The sequence below is a fragment of the Linepithema humile genome, chromosome 1 (genome assembly GCF_040581485.1).
Source record: "Linepithema humile isolate Giens D197 chromosome 1, Lhum_UNIL_v1.0, whole genome shotgun sequence".
Lineage (NCBI taxonomy): Eukaryota > Metazoa > Arthropoda > Insecta > Hymenoptera > Formicidae > Linepithema > Linepithema humile.
The window spans coordinates 7,982,477-8,000,925 of record NC_090128.1 but is presented as its reverse complement, the minus strand read 5'-3'; the positions used below and the strand labels follow the sequence as shown (position 1 = coordinate 8,000,925).

At 42.2% G+C, this 18,449-nt stretch overlaps 4 protein-coding genes across 9 annotated transcripts; 1 reads left to right on the top strand and 3 right to left on the bottom strand.

Moving 5' to 3' along the window:
* Positions 1–997: 997 nt before the first annotated feature.
* Positions 998–3,044, bottom strand: LOC105670721 (uncharacterized). Its single transcript, XM_012364405.2, has 3 exons — positions 2,785–3,044; positions 1,583–1,834; positions 998–1,320 (listed from the first exon to the last, which is right to left on the bottom strand). The coding sequence occupies exons 1-3, from the start codon at positions 2,947–2,949 to the stop codon at positions 1,072–1,074; spliced, it is 666 nt and encodes a 221-aa protein (XP_012219828.1). The 5' UTR covers positions 2,950–3,044; the 3' UTR covers positions 998–1,071.
* Positions 3,045–3,235: 191 nt separating this feature from the next.
* Positions 3,236–5,509, bottom strand: MED6 (mediator complex subunit 6). The gene is made up of 5 exons (XM_012364404.2): positions 5,250–5,509; positions 4,996–5,155; positions 4,749–4,923; positions 4,355–4,601; positions 3,236–4,268 (listed from the first exon to the last, which is right to left on the bottom strand). Exons 1-5 carry the CDS (start codon positions 5,278–5,280, stop codon positions 4,192–4,194), a joined length of 690 nt encoding a protein of 229 aa, XP_012219827.1. The 5' UTR covers positions 5,281–5,509; the 3' UTR covers positions 3,236–4,191.
* A 180-nt stretch (positions 5,510–5,689) lies between these two features.
* Positions 5,690–17,243, top strand: Lrrk (Leucine-rich repeat kinase). 5 transcript variants are annotated; one of them, XM_012364424.2, is made up of 4 exons: positions 5,690–5,939; positions 6,981–7,077; positions 7,151–7,232; positions 7,597–17,243. In XM_012364424.2, the coding sequence occupies exon 4, from the start codon at positions 7,605–7,607 to the stop codon at positions 15,072–15,074; it is 7,470 nt and encodes a 2,489-aa protein (XP_012219847.1). In that variant the 5' UTR covers positions 5,690–5,939; positions 6,981–7,077; positions 7,151–7,232; positions 7,597–7,604; the 3' UTR covers positions 15,075–17,243. The 5 variants fall into 5 exon arrangements, with proteins under 5 accessions (XP_012219847.1, XP_012219849.1, XP_067211338.1 ...); XM_012364426.2 differs by lacking the exon at positions 6,981–7,077; XM_067355237.1 differs by having other exon boundaries at positions 7,151–17,243.
* Positions 17,244–17,334: 91 nt separating this feature from the next.
* On the bottom strand, positions 17,335–18,439 carry mRpS23 (mitochondrial ribosomal protein S23). Of its 2 annotated transcripts, none has more exons than XM_012364428.2 (4): positions 18,244–18,439; positions 17,780–17,941; positions 17,577–17,682; positions 17,335–17,501 (listed from the first exon to the last, which is right to left on the bottom strand). In XM_012364428.2, the coding sequence occupies exons 1-4, from the start codon at positions 18,285–18,287 to the stop codon at positions 17,391–17,393; spliced, it is 423 nt and encodes a 140-aa protein (XP_012219851.1). In that variant the 5' UTR covers positions 18,288–18,439; the 3' UTR covers positions 17,335–17,390. The 2 variants fall into 2 exon arrangements, with proteins under 2 accessions (XP_012219851.1, XP_012219850.1); XM_012364427.2 differs by having other exon boundaries at positions 17,335–17,504; positions 18,244–18,437.
* Positions 18,440–18,449: the final 10 nt, after the last annotated feature.

The window sequence follows — 18,449 nt, the reverse complement described above, 5'->3', positions numbered from 1 at the left end:
CTTTATTCTAGCATTTAATCACTAGTTTCTCTTTTCGTTATTAATATCAGTATCGTTATTATTAATTAATAAAAAGATCGAAATGTTTTTGAAAATCGGGAAAATATTTTTTATATTTTTATTATTTATATGTTTAGATTTAGATCTTTTAATTTAATTTGATATCACTTCAATCTATTAGTTTCTTTGTTTTATGAATAATTTATATTTTAGATAAATAATATATAATTTTGTATGATACACATTAATGATTAGATACGATTCATATATATTTCCTACTGTTCCAAATTCTCTCATAATGTAAACAAGGATAAACTAAAATTGGCAATTAAGACTGACTATTTTTAAATATTTTTAATAATTGATCTGATTCACTCGCGCTTACGTTATTTTAGAAAAATATAATAAATGCAAGTAAATCAATTTTTTTCTTATTCAACCTACTTTTAAAAATATTACAATACATTTAAAAAACGATCCGCTTCGCCCGTCGATCTGATTCACTCGCATTTAATCTAATATTATGATCAATTTAGATTCAATTTGTCCCTTAATTTAGCAAACAGATTTAGCTGATCTCTTTTTAAGACAAGAAAAAAACAGGAATAATTTACATAAAAGATATCTTTTTTTCTCTCAAGATAAAAGAATGGATATTAGCTTTTAAAAAATTAATTTATTTTAGAATCCACACGAGAGAATCCATTCAAGAACATTTTCTTGAGCCTAGAAACTCTTCTTGAAATGACGAATAAAAGAAAAATATTATTTTACAAAAAAAAATATATTTATTTAGAATTTCATAAAATAAAATAAGTATAAAATAGAGCTTCTTTTTTTTTCGATAAACAGATATACGAATTGGGCAGACATTTTTCGCGCAAAATATTGCAAGAAAGTATACACACATATAGATGAATTTTCATAAATCTTAATTAAAATCAACTGCCATCTAATTTTCGTTTCTTGCCGCAGGTAAAATTGGAATGAGGATAAGTTGAACCTCAATAAACTTTAATTACCGTTCACGGAAACGTTAATAAATGCGCAAGTTAAAATAACAGGCTATGTCTAAAACAGCGAGCGCTTGGCGTGCGTGTATTTAAGAGATGAGGCGAAGCAGGTGCGACCGCTTCCACAGGTCGTCGCACCCAGGAAGACACCGTATACCAAAGCAGTCCAGGCTATCACGCCGACCACTGCGGCCGCCAGTATCAGATGTGCTCGATGACGAACGCGATCCAGGATCCACAGCATCCACTTGCGGTCCACCGCTCTCCCAGGAGATGCCGCGCGATGGAAGGATGCGGTCGTTATGTTCTACAGACACGCGGATATTGGATCAAGTTATAAACTCTAACCGGTTAATTATCGAAAACTATTTTACTTACACAACCATAGTTCTCTTAATTCGGTTCGCTCATTTAACATCGAGCAATTTCTCAAGCAAATTTGTACTTTTTTCATAAATTTATAGATTTATACAGACATAATTGATTATTCTTTCTTATTAATGTACAAAAAAAAAATTATTTTGTAAGAATAATTAATTAATTATTGTCGATTATACAGCTTCACTCACCGTTATTGCGTTCTCCATTCCGACAGTTTGTTTTACAATTGCAACTGGTTTCTGCATTTCGTATACTTTATCTTGCGTCTGTACTCCGCCTTCTACTTCGTACACGTCATTGTACGGCTTATGTATTTCACCGTATATTTCGTGAACATCCTCCTCCCTGTGGGGTTCTTCGTGCATTTTGCTGGACGATTCGCTCTTGCTTTCTTCGTGAATTTCATCGTGCGCGTCGCCTGCGATCGGGAAGTGCTCGTACTACATGCGACAAAGAGTTTTTCTTGTAGGAAATTGCTAGTTAAAATGGAAAACTAAAGAAATTAAGAGGAATCGCTTCGGGAACTTGTTCTATATAAAATTAGAACTTTCGAAACTTTCTATATTGATCCTTGACAAAATAAATATTTCCATGCGGTGATTAGAAATTAAAGGACACTATCAATTTTTCTAACAAATTTGACATTAAAATATAATTATTAAGGAAACAAATGAGATGATAACATATCAAGAGAGAAAGGATAGTTAAAAATATTCCAAACGCTAATATTATCGCTTAATTTAATTTCTCGTTCAAGAAAATACACTCGATATTTTACTTACAGTTATAAAAAGTCTTTGCAGAGTTTAAAATACGGATTGATTTATTTAAATATCATATATCACGATAAAAATTTTTCAACATTTTTTTGCACTTAAAAATGATATTTTTTCTATTCTTGAAAAATCGACGAATTTGCAAAATTAATATCCATCGGTTGCTCTTAATTTATCTATTTTTCATTCAAAAGGAAGAGAAATGATACACTCAGGGATACTTCATTTACCGTTATAAGGAGACTCTGCATAATTTAACTTTCACGGTGCACTGAATAATTTAAGCATCGCGCATCATGATAAAAATTTTTCCACATTTTTTGTCTTCAAGAGTAATTTTTTTTACTTTTGAAAAAAAAACGGAAAAATTGGCGTACGATATATTTAATTTTTTCAAACTTCCCTCTTTTCTAAATAACACGTTCCACGCTGATCAAACACGAGACGCTTAAGATTATTAAGCGTCAAAATCAACCGCGCGCACGCACTGTACAAATGTATATCTTTAAGCAGAAAGAGAGAGAGCGACGTCCTCCAAACGGACCAAAGGATGATTTTAACGTGTCTGGGAAAGGATCGATAGCATCCAATTATAGGGATGCGGGAACCCGTACCTGCGTGTTCTGCAGTTTACTTATTTGCTGACGAACCAGGCGAACCACCTTGCATTTCGCGTGTTGACAGTTCGCCAGGAATTCTGCGAAGCTCGTCGCCTGATCGTCCTGCTCATCCTGCTCCAAATAACGGCAGCCGGCGCATGTAATCGCATCACATATCATATCTGACAGTGTGTAAATGATCTGTCGCAGTGTACAAAGTGAGCCATGCGATATAAAAGGATCATTTTGTCGGATGAACTCGCCGCTTAATGCGACTGAAGATATAAACGAATCGAAGCGCTAGTTGAACAACGCAATTTTTGAAGAAAAATATCTATCTTCATTCCAATCAATTAACAATAATTCTCAATTATTACATACTTAATATTCTCAAGTATATTTATTATAATTTTTGAAATTTGAATTTAAGTAGAAGAAATGACTGATTTACAAAAACAAGCAAGCGTTTCATATCATATCGTTTATTAAATTTTTTCAGTTTCAAATATCATAAAAACACAAATATAGATGCACAATAATTCATTAATTCTTATATTCGTTCTTAATCTTTATTTCAATTAGAGTAAATTATAAACAAAAAAGCTGGCTATAAAATACCTATTTAGATAAATAATAATAAGTGCAATGAAGAAAAAGAGATGTAATCAAATCGAAAGATTAAAGTAACGAATAATCATCCATGATGTGAATATTTAGACATAACGAGTGTCCCAAGTGCATAAATTTTACGTGTTGAAACATTCCTGACACCAAGGGTACATAATTCAACATAATTCAGTGAAGAGAGTCTATAATGAAGTCTAATTTCCATCTCCGATCAGATGATGATCTAAATTTCATAATACAGCTATTTCTGAACATTGCATATTCTGTCGGAAGATCCATAAATCTAGCGCCGATCAGGATAAAATATAATTATGCGTCGAACCCAATCGCTGACGGTAGTAATAATTGTAACAAGGTACATCGATCGATTATTTGTATTTCTAATAAAATATTTGCAAGATAATTTCTGATATAAATAAATTTTCCAAAAAAATTTATATAATAAATTTTTAGATTTTGCTAAATTCGATTCCAATAATTTATAAATTATATCGTATACAAAGTAGATAAAATATTTCGCAAAAAGCTAAAATAATTGTAAAAAACCATTTAAGAATTGACGACAGAATGAGGAAATTCAAAAATAGATATATTTTGATAATCTTGATTGGCCATATCGCATGATTACCAAAATAAATACAAATATAAAGCATTTTTTTTTGAAAATAATTAAAATATGAAACATAACATCCAAAAAATAAGATTATTCATAAATATACAAAAATTACGATATTTGTTCTTATTTTATCTACTATTTTATAATTAAATTTTATATAAATATATCTGTCACTATCATTAATTAAGTCTTGGTTTTTTTTCAGGGGGTGGTTTCATGTCTTTTTTTTCGGTTTTTATCTCTTGTTTTTCTATGGCTGAAATGAATAAAATTATTAATGTTAAAATATTAAAGTACTAAATTAGAAATAACAAAAATGAAAGAAAAATATGGACTACGTACAGGTTTCCGTTGCTTGATGCACTGGTTTCGGCACTGATAAGGGAAATTTACGAATGAGTTCCGCAAGTAGCATATCCACTCTTTGACGTTGAAATAATGAACTAGGTTCCTCGCGTACTGGCGTTTCCTTCTTAGTGGCCAAAGCCTTGCCATTCTTGAAATCCCAATAGTAGCCCTTGCTAGGATGATATCGAGAACAGCTGCTGGCTTCATCAAAGGCAGATTGCAGATGGTGAACTGTAGATAACTGCACAGAATACATTTCTTGAATATAACAATTTACACGTACTAAAAAAGGTACTCTTCAATAATAAAATACTCTTCAAATATTAATAACAGATAATATACTTCAAATATGCTACTTTTCCAAAAACGTTGACATTTTCTCACTCACCAGTCTAGAACTCACAACGGATCCTAAATCTGGAGCTTGATAGACAACACCTGCTATAATGTAATAATCAGCAACTGGCGTAGCTGATGTTGAGGAATACCGGTGTTGTTTCCTAATCACATACAGAATTGGCTCTTGCACATGTAAAAGGATATACTCCAAGCCAGTCATATTACTGAAAAATAGCGCAATGATAGTCAACAATTATTACAATATTCATGTATTTAAACAAAAAATTATGATTTACGGTAATTGTTCGGGATTCACACGTTGCATTTTCACTATCTCATTGTTACAAGTTCTGTCATAAAATGGATTACTCCTTTCAGAAAAGTAATCCATGATGTTATTTGGGTTAAGCATAGGAATCCAGGTACTGTCATGCCAAGATAAACCCAAGGGATTCTCTGTGACAAATGTAGAAATAAGATTATAATTAATATGTATATATGTTAATTATCCAACATTTCAACAAGAATAATTAAATTAATAAATATTAACCTTGTACTGGTGTTTTTCCAGGCATCATCATTATACTCAACAAGTCAGCTAATTATTGTAATAAAAAAATATGCAAGTAATTGCGATTTTCCCCACAATATTATTTACATTATCAATTTCACTTCACGCATCACAATCCCTCTTACTGATCTCACTTTATCCCACTTTATCCAACTGATTTGTCATCAGCTATTTCCTGTGTGTTCCCTGGCGATACGCGGCGCACGCATTTCTTCTTGTTCCGATTCAACGATATTTACATCGATATTAGTGATCCTGCCGGCATTCATCTCAATCATGTCCAAGCATTTATCGATCGGTAAAATAGATAATCGACTGACCATCATTCGGTAAATATTTTAATTAATTTTTTTTAAAAAGATGTCGCGCGGAAAGTGCAATACAAAACGTCATCACAGTTGCCTCTCTCATTCTGTGTGTATACTGCTATGCACAGTTGTTCTGTTCGCTTCCCGGCTTGTGATTTTGGAGTCTGTCAGTAGTGCCGCGCGATCGCGCGCAATGGTGCTTTGTCGCTATCTGTCAATCGCTTCAATCTGTGGCGGCATCGATCACAATGTGATTGCGATTCCCCGTTTCCGGAAAGTGTCACTCCGGCTCGAACGACGCTTCGGTATCGATGCTGCATTTACTGAGATGCGCCGTTGGCCTGTACGCTAAATGGCAAAGGTAAATGAGACTTCAGAAAATGAATCTCTAAAAACGCACAACATTAAATGTTTCGAAAACGATGAACAATTAGCAAATAGTCCTTAACTGCAAGATTTTAGGTCCTATAAAAGGATATAAATAGTAAATTTACTAGCTTTCTAAGTAATAAAGTTTTGCAGTGTCATGTTGACAAGTTAACACACATTTAATTTATTTAAAAGCAATATCGGACTTTTGATAGATAGAGTCTCAAGGAATACAGTCACGTTACTCTGAAAATTTTGATGTTTCGATTTTTCGACGTAGGCAACGAATGATTAAAATGATAGAAATTTATTCGACATGCAAGATTTTCCATTTTGCACTTAATTGTGTCGCTTTCATTTTTTCTCAAGACTCGCGAACGATTAAACATGGAGGTTAGAAAACTGTCGTGACAGCTTTCCCACAAGTTAGAACGCGTGCGCGTGAAATGGATGTGCTTGAAAGCGAACACAATTCGAAATTACTCGATTTCATATGACACATTGTTTTTTTTATCTGTACACAAAATGAAACAAATTTAAATTAATGTTGGAATTTGCTCTACATATTTTCGAACACTGTAGAAAAAAATTGTAAAAAAAAAACAATTTGTGTGAAAAGCAAGTGAATGTAACTGAGAAGAACAAACGAGTAAATTAATGTAATTTCAATCTTATATCATTTTTTTATTTGCTGTTTTACCTTCTTTTTCTTTAAATATATATGCTTTCTATCGTTTCAATATAATATAATAGAATTATGAACAATCAACCATTTTATCTTTTTTTATGAAAGTAGGATATTTTGGTTCATTAAGTATTGCTTTACGCTCGATCATTGAAGCAATAAGCATTCTCGTATATGCATAACATTTTCTTTTTCTTCTAACTAAATAATAAAGAATTATGAAATTTCCAACATTTCGTTTTTATGAACGGCAACTTTAAACTTTATTATTGGATTAGTAAATTACTTGCAATTTTTAATTTTTCTTGTTTTTTGGAATTAAACGTGTTGAAATGTTTTCACACACAGATTATAGCGACAGCTCTTGCAAAGCCTTCTTAATCTTAATTAAAAATCTCGAGTGAAATGACGCCAATTAAAGCACATTAATTTGCAACATGTCAAGGTAAGCGTCGCACAGCTTCTAAATGATATTCATAAGTATATTAATAGTGCAATGCATCTGTGATATATTGCAGAAGTCACTCCAGAGGAAGTGATAAAACTAGAAAAATTGACATTGATATTAATCATGCCGTAATGAAGTGATAAACAAGATTTGTAAGTATATATATCTCTAAGATCAATCGTATCTTCTAATATTCCAATTTCTTTAATTTACACGAAATAGATTTTTTCTAAAAGATACACATTCAATATAATGTATTGTCAATAATATAATAGCATCAAAAAGATAATATCAACAATGTCAAATAATTGAAAACTAATGAACAGAAGAGAAATTGAAGAACTTATGCTTGTCTTAAACCATATTTAAAAAAAATAGGACACATTTAAAGAAAAGGTTATTTCAATCTCAATTATCTAAATAAACTTTTAGAAATTTTAGAAGGCAATTTGGAAAGAATTTCTTCAATTCAAAATCTATAGTTCGAAATATTCAATTGATACAAATATCTTGCAGTTATCGTAATGGAGGACTATACACCAATCGACGAGGACTTCCCGGGCCGGCTGTTGCACCAGGCTGCGCTTTGGGACAACGCCGAGTTGTTGGAAGATCTGCTGCGCGGTGAGCACGCGCAGTACGTCAACAGCAAGGACTCGTGGGGCAGGACACCAATGCACGCAGCCGCGATCACGGAGAACTCCCGCTGCCTGGACGTCCTGCTGACCGCCGGGGCCGATCCGAATATTACTTGCGGCCCGCGGGGTCACCATCGGACGCCGTTGCACGTGTGCGCGGAGCACGGCCATGCCGGCAACGTGGAGAAATTGCTGAGCTTCAATGCAGACCTCATGATCCGCGACGACGACGGCATGAAGCCGCTCGACATTGCCGAGAAGGGCAGGCACGACTCTTGCATCCATCTTCTGAAAGTAGCAGCCGAGAAATACGAACTCGCTAAGGAAGCAACACACGCCACTTTACGCGCGGCTTGTATTCAAGGCGACACTGTAGCCGCCCGGAATATTATTCAGGGCCTGTCGACCGATCTGGAGTGCGTGGTGAACATGGCGCCCAATGGCGCAAACACGCTGCTCTTCGTCACCTGCGAGAGCGGCCACAAGGATATCGTACGACTATTGTTGGACCACGGTGCCGGCTGCAGGAGTCATCCAGTTACCAAGTACTGTCCGCTTTACATAGCGTGCTACCACGGCAAGGTGGAGATTGTCGAGCTGCTGCTTCGACATTTTCCCAAGCAGACGCAGCAGCTCACAGTGGAACGTTGGCTACCGATTCACGCCGCGGCGATAAACGGCCATCATCTCGTAATCGACATGCTGCTCAAGTTCGAATATCCGCAACACATCTATCAACGTTACAGAGATCCGTCCGGCGAGTTCGAGTACGAGCTACCGTTCGATATCAACGCGCAGGATGTCACCGGCCAGCACGTGTTGTACATAAGTAGCATGCTGGGAAACGTCAAGTGCGTCGAGCTGTTGCTGAGTTACCGAGTGAAGGCGAGGACCACCAAAGAGGAAGACGGCGCCGGCGGCACACAGCAGCTTCCAGTATCCAAACGCAAAATCTCCAGCGGTATCCAGAGATTGATGTCGTCGCTGAATTTTCGCAGCAAGACGCCCACGGATAAAAAGGACGACAAAATGATATATCCGGTGAATCTCGATCTCTACTGCAACAACGGCAGCGAAACCGCGCTGCACGCGGCCGTCAGAGGCAGACATACCGACGTGGTGAACGCTCTCCTTCAGGCCGGCGCCAATTTGGAGCTGCCTGTCAAAGTCCCGTACGACCAAAGTGATCCTGAAGGCAGTTACTCGAGCGTGCTGACAATCGCGTGTCAGAATCGCGACGTGAAGATCGCGGATCTGTTGCTGAAGCACGGCGCCGTCGACAACGAGTGCAAGGCGTTGAAGATCGCCGCGCAGAATCGCGACGAGGCGTTGACCGCGAAGCTGCTGTCGATCAAAGCGCATCCGGACTCTGAATATAAGATCAACAAGAAGGCCATGACCGAGTGTACGCAGAGCTCGCACTTTTCCGCCCTGTCGTCCTTCGGCCACGTCACCTACTCCACGCTGTTCCCGAAAACGCCCACGATGATCAACTGGCATAATCAGCAGTGTCATCTGTCGCAGATTCGACTGCAGTGGCTGATCGACGCGGTGCTGCACGTTAACAGAAAGCTGAGCCCGCGGAACAACGACTTGGTGCTGTACGCTATCACGCGCATCGACATCTCTCACAACTCCATCACTACCGTGCCGTCCGCCATGTTTTACCTACAAAGTCTACGATATCTCAACATGGCGCAGAACAAGATCGACACCCTCACGGCCGACTCGAAGAATCCGAAGGACAAGCTGTGCCCGGTCCTGGAAGAAATGTATCTGCAAGACAATCGACTGGAGCAATTGCCGGAATTTATCATGAATTTGCCGGCGTTAGAAATCATGGATGTGTCCAACAACAAGCTGCAATGCCTGCCGCAGAACCTGTGGCGCGCGCCCAAGTTGAAGGAATTGAACGCGTCGTTCAATTTGCTGCGCGATTTGCCGAGTCAAGCGTCGCAGAATGTTCTGAGGAAGCCGCAGCGCGGCGATGAGGTGCAGCAAAACGGCGTCTTTCGCGGATTGGCCGCTGTACCGCGTATAGAATCCATGGAGTTCGACTCGTTCACGAAGATCGCGAACGCGCAGGTGATCGAGATGGAACGGCCGCATGTTTGGACCAGCTCCGTTCAAGTGTCCGAAAGGATGAGCGACGACACGGAAAACGGCAACAAGTCGGTGCTGGCGTCGTTAAATCTGGCGCACAACCTCTTCAACAGCATTCCCGTGGCGCTGCCCTGCCTCGCGGTCAGCCTGGTGCGGCTGAATATGGCGTACAACTCTCTGCGCTCGATGAGTCACATCACCTCGTACCCGGCGAGCCTGAAGCAGCTGGATCTGTCGAACAATCAAATCACGCGGTGGCCTAGCTTGCCGCAGGTCGACAGTTCCGACAGCATGGAGCAGGCGAACACGGCCTGCTACTGTCCGGCCGTCAACGCGCAGTCGCCCAGCATCGTACCTTGCAACCCACGGCAGACGCCCACGTCAATGCGTGACATCGTGTTGCAGTCGGTGTGCGCGCACAGGCGACACCTGCGACTGGAGAATCTACGCACGCTGATCCTAGCGAACAATCTGCTGAATCGCATCCAGCTGACGTCGTACGACGACGGCGAGATGCCGTGCCTGGACGAAGAAAGGGACGCGGACAAGGACCCGAATACCGGACACTCCACCAAGTCGTACTTACTCTTTCCTAACGTGAGCATGCTGGACATCAGCAACAATCAGCTGCGCGATATACCGCACAACATCTACGAGCTGAGCAATCTGTCGGTGCTGAACGTCAGCGGTAACAACGAGATCGTCGAGCTACCGCCGCAGATGGGTCTGCTCGGTCGCCTGTGGAATCTCAACACGCAGGGCTGCCGCCTGCAGGAGCCGCTCAAGTCGATGATCGAATCGAAGAAATATAAGACGATGGATGTGATCGGTTATCTCAAGTCGATTCTCGAGGATGCAAAGGCGTACGCGCGTATGAAGCTGATGATCGTCGGCATCCAGGGCATCGGCAAGACGAGTCTGCTCGAACAGCTACGGCAGGAGGGCGAGGTGCCGAACAAGAAGAAGGCGTCCGAGCACTGGGCCAAGCGAATGGGTAACAAGAACATCAACGCGAAGACCGCCAAGGGCACGATCATCTCAACGGTGGGCGTGGACATCGGCGATTGGATTTACGAGAAGAAGGTGCGCGGACAATCATCCCACGGGTCGGTTTATTTCAGAACTTGGGACTTTGGCGGCCAGCGTGAATACTATGCCACGCACCAATACTTCCTGTCGAAGCGCAGCTTATACCTGGTTGTATGGCGGATCACGGATGGATTCAAGGGCGTTTCCGAAATCTTCCAGTGGCTGGTGAACATTCAGAGTAGAGCGCCCAACTCGCCGGTCATTATCGTCGGCACTCACTACGATGTTTCCTACGAGCACAGCGAAGGCTTGCAGCAATACATCCGCGACAAGTTCATCAACGTGGTCGATGCGGAGAAGTGCGGCCTGCCCAAGGTCATGGAAACCATCGAAGTGAGCTGTAAGACGCGACACAACATTAAGATGCTGTGCAATCTTATCTACGATGTCGTCTTCAGTCTGAGATCGCCCGGCAGCAAAGAACTGCTGCTGGAACAGAAGGTTCCTGCGAGTTATCTGGCGTTGGAGGACGTGGTGATCCAGCTGGCGCACGACAGAAAACTGTCCGGCATGGATCCGGTGCTGAAAGCCGATCAGTATTACGCGGCGGTCAACAACGAGCTTCAGAAACTGCACAGGTCCTTCAGAGACCCCGCCGAGCTTCACCAGGCGACGCTTTTTCTCCACGAGAACGGTATAATTCTGCACTACGACGACGCCACGCTGAAGGATCTCTACTTCTTGGATCCGCAGTGGCTCTGCGACATGCTGGCTCACGTGGTCACCATACGAGAAATCAATCCATTTGCCAGATCCGGCATAATGAAGCTCGACGACATCCAGCACGTCTTCAAGTCCTCCACGATATCGTCGATCGATACCCAGGGCTATATCGTCAGCTTGCTGAACAAGTTTGAGGTCGCCCTGACGTGGGACTGCCGCACCCTGCTGATACCGTCTCTTCTGCCCACCGAGGAGGACGTCCTGCGCAACAATCAGATCATCAGGGTGCCGGTGAAGACGCGCGGTTGGCACCAGATGCGCGCCAAGAAGATAACATCGCCCATGTTCGTATGCTTGAGCGCGACACCCGGCGACAACAAGAGCGCCGAGTGCGTGCTGACGTCGAGATCACAGCCTGATTGTTCCGTCACTAGACTGTTGCTCATGTCGTACTTTCCGAGCGGCTTCTGGTCCCGATTGGTCACACGAATCTTAGCCGACGACGCCATCGTCGAGATCGTCATGTCATTCCTGGCGCCGTTCAAAGACTTTGTCGACGACAACATCTTCGCCAGTTTGCTGGATCTGCAGGCGGAATGGGTGCTCTGGCAGACGGGAATCGAGCTACGGTACTCGGGCATCACCTTGCTGCGCTTGAAGGAGGTCTGTTACAATCTGAAAAATTCGCCGTACGATTATAGGCAATTTATATTCAAGCTGAAGCAGGACGGCATTTGGTGCACGGTGGATCTGAAAAATTCTGCCATCCTCGAGATCTGGTTTCCGGTCGACACCCTCGTCATCAAGCAGCCCATCATGTCCGATTCCGTGGACGAGGAGCCGATGGGTTACCAGGCGATCGTAGTGGAGCCGCGGCCGGAGAGCATACCGCAGCTAATGGCGCTGATCGTCGACCATATCGACATCCTGCTCGAAGACTGGTATCCTACGTTAGGCACACGCTTCGTTCACACCTCGGAGGGCAAGCTGCTGGTCACCAGGCTTATACCTTGCCCGCGGTGTCTGCTCGGTAACGCCGAGAGCGGCGACAGCGAGTCGAGCGACAGCGACGGTCGGCTGATCGAGGATATTCAAAAGTACTGCGCGGTGAATCGCACCGAGAGACAAAGCCAGGACAGCTACAAATCCGACGGCGACAGCGGCGTCGGCTACGACAGTCTGACATCCAGTAGGATGCCGTCGCTCGAAGGACACCCGGACGTATCGAAGCAGCAGAATTCTTCGTCGCACGCCGAAGGCACTCTCGCCTACTCTTGGATGGTGGAGGAATGCATACTGGCGGCGTACAGCAACAAGCCCATCAGCTGTCCGAAGCACTCGGAGATTCCGCTGTCGCACGTCGCGCCGGACATCATCTTTATGGACCTGGGCGCCAAGCACCTGATCAAGTCGGACGACCTGAAGCGCGGCAAGCTGCTCGGTCGCGGCGCCTTCGGCTTCGTCTTCCGCGGCAGCTGCCGGCTGCCGGGCACGCACATCCGTGCCGACGTGGCCATCAAGATGCTGCAGCCGGTCTCGCCGGGTCCGAACTCCACGCAGTCGGCGATCCTCGCGTACAAGGCGTCGCAGAGCAAGTGGGATCGGGACCCGTTGCAATACGCCTGCAAAGCGTACTGCATGGCGCGTCAGGAACTCAATATCTTGCTGACGCTCAGGCACGCGAACATCGTGCCGCTGATCGGCATAGTCGTGAGTCCACTGGCTCTCGTGTTGGATCTGGCGCCCCAGGGCGCACTGGACAACGTCCTGAAGAACTACCGTCGCTCCGGCGCCAAGCTCGATCCCTACACGCTGCAAGCGATAATCTTGCAGGTTGCCAAAGCGGTGGAGTATCTGCATCAACAGCACGTCATCTATCGCGATCTGAAGTCGGAGAACGTTTTAGTGTGGCAGATACCATTGCCGTTTCAGGAGAGTCCGGAGCCGGTGCACGTGAAGGTCGCCGATTACGGTATCTCGCGACTGACACTACCCACGGGTGCGAAGGGCTTCGGCGGCACGGAGGGCTTCATGGCGCCCGAAATCATCAAGTACAACGGCGAGGAGGAGTACACGGAGAAGGTGGACTCGTTCTCGTTCGGCATGTTCGTCTACGAGCTGATCACGCTGCGTCAGCCGTTCGAGGGCCACGAGGCGGTGAAAGAGTGCATCCTGGAGGGCGGCAGACCACCGCTCGTATACCGCGAGACCTTCCATCCGTGCTACGCGCTCGACCTGATGGTGATATGCTGGGCGCAGAACCCGAAGGATCGGCCAACCGCCAGTCAGATCGTCTCGATCGCTTCCGCGCCTGAGTTCACACACTTGATAGACGTCACCCTGCTGACGGAGCGCACGCAAGTGACGGCGGTCACCATGACGAATCGCAGCGGAAACGCCGGCGGCCAGAACGACACGGCGGACGGTCTGAACGGTGACGAGATCTGGTTCGGCCACAACAACGGCGAGGTGGACATGCTGCTGGGAACGCAGAAGGGCTGGCTGCGTCACGTGCGCATTGAGACGCCGGTAATACCGTACGCCATGTGCGGCGTCGACGGCTACATCTGGATCGGCGACAACGCCGGCCAGGTGCACGTCTACCTGTGCGGCAACTTCGGCTGCGTGGCAAGCTACAGCCTGGAAGCGGATCACAACCGGGAGTCGAAAGTAGTCGGGCTGATCCATCTGGAGCAGCTGAAACAGTTCGCGGTGGCGTTGCACAGCGGCCGGATCTTCCTGCTGTCCAATTCGTTCACGCAGATGCGGAAGTCGGAGGTCACGGCGAACGGCGCTGCCGCGGAAACGACTCGTCACAACGCCGATGTCAAGACCTACTCGCTGGCGGCGGTCTGCCGGAAGAGGCGGGTGCTGGAGCTCTGGACGGGTCAAAGTTTCGGCCGGATATCCATTTACACGTTGAAGGACGGCAATCTGATCGACACGGTGCAGTTGTCGCACTGCACGGGAACCGCCAACGACACCGCGATGAGAAATCTCTTCGCCACGTACCTGATCGCCGCGGCGACTGAGAACTTTGTCTTCTCGTACACGTATCCGGGCTGCGTAGTGTTCCAGTGGGACGTGGACAGCCGGCAGATCGTCAACAAGCTCGACATGTCCAAGCTGGTGCCGTGCTCCGAGAGTCTCAAGTCCATTTCGATCGAGGAGAATCTGTCGACGGAGAAGTGCCAGGTGACTGCGCTCGAGGCCAGCGCGGGCCAGCTGTACATCGGCACCACCTGGGGCTGCATCGTCGTCGCCGAGTGCGGCACCCTGCGGCCCGTCACCGTGTTCCGGCCGTTTGAGGGTAAGGTCTGCCAAATCGTGACGCTCAGGTCCGCTGACAAGAAGAAATCGGTGCTGGCGACTGTCGGCCAGGGCTACCGCAGCCTCATCGCGCGGTACACCGACTTCCCGCTGAAAAATCTGGAGAGCGAGGAGCTCAGACACGGTATGTACACGCTGCTGTGGCGATCGGAGAACTGGTCGGCTGCCTGATTTCCTCGGAGGTCTTAAAATCCACGTTGTCATTCGCATTTAGCGTTATTTAGCGTTGAACGCTCGTCTGATTCCGTTTATCTTGAACGAAGATAACAATACACAAAGTCAAGAGACTATGAGATAAAAATTTACCGCGCTTTAACATTAAATGCGCGGTGACGGTACATAAAATAAAAATACACCACTACGCTTTAGCACTAAATGTGAGAAGATGGACCTAATTCAACTTCCTTAACGAATGGGCAAAAAGAAATTTTTGTAACGGGATTCAATTGATGCCAAAGTATAATTCGATATGACGAAATTTCGAAGAGCGGTGAAGTTTGTCGTAACAGGATTGCAAGACTTCCTTCTTCGGCAGTGGATACCGGAAATGCTTAAGTGGTGCGGGGTTTAACTGAGTTACGACTCGGTGAATCTTATACGTCCAATATTATAGTACCTAATATAAAGGGGTGTTCGATGCGAATAAGCGTGCTTGACGAAGAAACCATTTCTTCGTAGAATTGAGAGAAACAGCTTTTGGCGTTTAATGTTTCTCGGAGCACCAAGTACGTTTATTAACGAATACTCTGTGTATTTATCGCGTGATAAACTGTAAGCTGAGTCTTTAGTTCGTCCAGGTTGCAGGAATCTATTAGTCAAGTCATAAAAGAAACACATTCTTATTTTGTATAACACTTAAGCTTAAGTAATTTAATGACACTCTGAAGTACGTTTTCGCTTTAAATATAATCGGATGTTAGCTACGAGTCATGCTATTTTAAATATTTAAATAACGAATAAACACGAATAATTTTTCGATATTAATGCAATTCGATTCATCATTGCAAGATAAGAACAAAGAAAAGAAAAATATTCTTTAATATCCTTAACTGAACTGTTTTAGATATTGAAAAGATATTTTTAGCACTATTAATTAATTTTGATAATATCGTTAATGTTAAGCTCCGATGAGTCTTACTGCTGACAGTAAAATTCACAATTTCGAAATGAAAATATGATTTTTTTAGATCAAGTTTATACATATACATATATCTTTCCCTGCGATTCAGCTGTATCACGTCCAAAGTAATATCCTTCGTATTACAAAGTATGCGGAGATCATGTCCAAATGAAGCTGAAATTTGTAGGGTATGCAATAAAAAAGTATATCAGCATTTTATTATTATATTAGAAAAATAAGTAGCATCTTGCTCAACCGATCAAATTTTACTTTTTCACTTATGATTTAATTGTAGAAGAATGAACAGAATGTATCCCAAACAATTAATGTGATACGAGATACTCAGCGAGAAAGAGAAAAAAACATAATATATTACTAAAAGATATTATATATTATTTTTAATTACGACGCTCTCTAATTGTGTTTACTGGCAAAAAACTTTTGGAAAGCTTGCTAGAAATCTAAACAGATATATATGCCCCTTCCCAATACGTAAAGGACTATTCAAGCTAACGTTTTTATTAGCTCATAACAATAGATGAAAAAGTGAGCAATACTTATAATACGATTTATACGTCGCATGTAACGCATTTAGGCGACAAATTGTATTTAAAGGACTGAGCGGACATTACCTCGGGAAAAATGTGAGTTTTCTTAGTAATATATGATGTACACGGTTTGCTGGCATTCCCGAACCGACGCGTTCGGTATATTAATACAGTAATTTTAATACACATTGCGTTTTATACGAGGAAAAGTCGAAAAGTGAAGGAACATTGATTGGGGATTTAAAAGCTTCTTTACTCTTTTACTTTTCCTCGTATTTATTTTTAATTACTCGTACCTGCAACGCATGAAGCGAATCACAGTGATATATAGCGCAGCTTGCATCCCCTTTTTCTAATATTGACGATTATCGTGACGCGAGCTAGATAGAAATTGTACGTAACTCTATACCCAATGTAAAAATCCCGAAATATTAATTAAGTACCTTGGAATATAACGAGTGATTACTGTAAAGAAATTTCTACTTATTAAGATTGAAAATTCTACGAGTGATCTCGACGCAGAACCATCATTGTAAATTCACACGTTTACTCATCGTAAAGATTATTATGGTTATCATCTCATTATTCATCAGCGTAAGTTATAATCTTACCAGAACTCATTGTTATTTAATGTACCGATTGTCACAAATATAAACCATTGTTGAACAAGAACGTCATTCGCCAATTACTATTTCCATCTTTGCGACACTGTCGTAACAATGTTGATTGCAATTAGCACATATTATGTAATTATTCAAAAAGATTTTAAATTATGAAATTTTTATTTACAAAATTTACAATAATACTATAATGTGCTGCTTAGGACGTGGATAATTTATTCTCTTCTCTGCTCAATTCTTTTTGCATTTCCAACTGCAAAGTATACTGTTGCATTGCTCGCTCATAAGCGTTATCTTCTGATAATCTTTCCTGCTATTAATTGAGTATATTTTCAATATGTAATCATTAATTTTACTAATAAATAAATTAAATAACTAGACATACCTTTTGTATTGTTTTATAGATAGATAGAAAATTCTGTGTTGAAGAATTTACATTTTCTCTTGCCAAATTGGTAGCTGGTATAAAACTCTGGTCTTTGTGAAATCTTCTGCAAAAGCAAATTTCATTATGGTAATACAATAACACAATTTAGTTCTCAACGCACAAATATTGGACTGAACATAATATATTAAAGCATAACGAACGCTCTAATGATATCCTCTTCATAAAATATAGGTTTAATAGGTTTCTTTGGCAATCGTCTATCAAATCTTGGTTCGTATTTTGGAGGGAAAGCCTCATATATTGCCAGCCATAAGGGTTTGTCTTCCTCTTTCATAGCTTTGCCCTTTAATAGTGCGATAGTTCTGAAATTTATTTCATTATGCAAAAATATTTAGCGGAATATTGTAATTGTAGTAAATATTTAAATTTTTAATTAGCAAGTGTTAGTGAATATATTTTCTTGCAGATTTTAAACACAAGATATAGCAGCATCCTGTTCATAAATAAGAGCTGAATATTTATCGAAAAATTATTTCATTAATTTGGGACAAAGTTTTTGTACAATAAAATGTAACAATTATCCTGCAACTTTTTAACAATTGTTATCTCAATTCTGATTAAAAAACAATTATATTTAATAAAAATATAAAGGTTTTAGGCTCACCTGGAATACACCGTACCGATTTTCTCCAATCTACTTTGTGCCATTGTGTTTTTATTTCAAGGAAATAATACGCTAATAAATACAGGAAGCTGGATTCGACCTGATAGATTGTCTTTATTTCATAACCTAATTTTTCGAGCAACATCAAAACACTGTGGCCATTTGTAAAACATTACAGTGTGGAAAACCTAACCCAGCTAATTTAT

Bases quoted from the DNA above. Each gene is read 5' to 3' on its own strand.
- mRpS23 (XM_012364427.2), bottom strand. From the start codon at position 18,287: ATGGCACAAAGTAGATTGGAGAAAATCGGTACGGTGTATTCCAG. The intron at 17,683-17,779 runs GTTCGTTATGCT...TTGCTTTTGCAG, and splicing joins GAAGAGGATATCATTAGAGC to AAGATTTCACAAAGACCAGA. The intron at 17,505-17,576 runs GTATGTCTAGTT...CTCAATTAATAG, and splicing joins TCTATAAAACAATACAAAAG to CAGGAAAGATTATCAGAAGA.
- MED6 (XM_012364404.2), bottom strand. From the start codon at position 5,280: ATGATGATGCCTGGAAAAACACCAGTACAAG. The intron at 4,602-4,748 runs GTGAGTGAGAAA...TATTCTGTGCAG, and splicing joins CCGTTGTGAGTTCTAGACTG to TTATCTACAGTTCACCATCT. The intron at 4,269-4,354 runs GTACGTAGTCCA...TATTCATTTCAG, and splicing joins GCATCAAGCAACGGAAACCT to CCATAGAAAAACAAGAGATA.
- LOC105670721 (XM_012364405.2), bottom strand. From the start codon at position 2,949: ATGATATGTGATGCGATTACATGCGCCGGCTGCCGTTATTTGGAGCAG. The intron at 1,835-2,784 runs GTACGGGTTCCC...TGTCGCATGTAG, and splicing joins GTAAACTGCAGAACACGCAG to TACGAGCACTTCCCGATCGC. The intron at 1,321-1,582 runs GTGAGTGAAGCT...GCGTGTCTGTAG, and splicing joins GAATGGAGAACGCAATAACG to AACATAACGACCGCATCCTT.
- Lrrk (XM_067355241.1), top strand. From the start codon at position 7,605: ATGGAGGACTATACACCAATCGACGAGGACTTCCCGGGCCGGCTGTTG.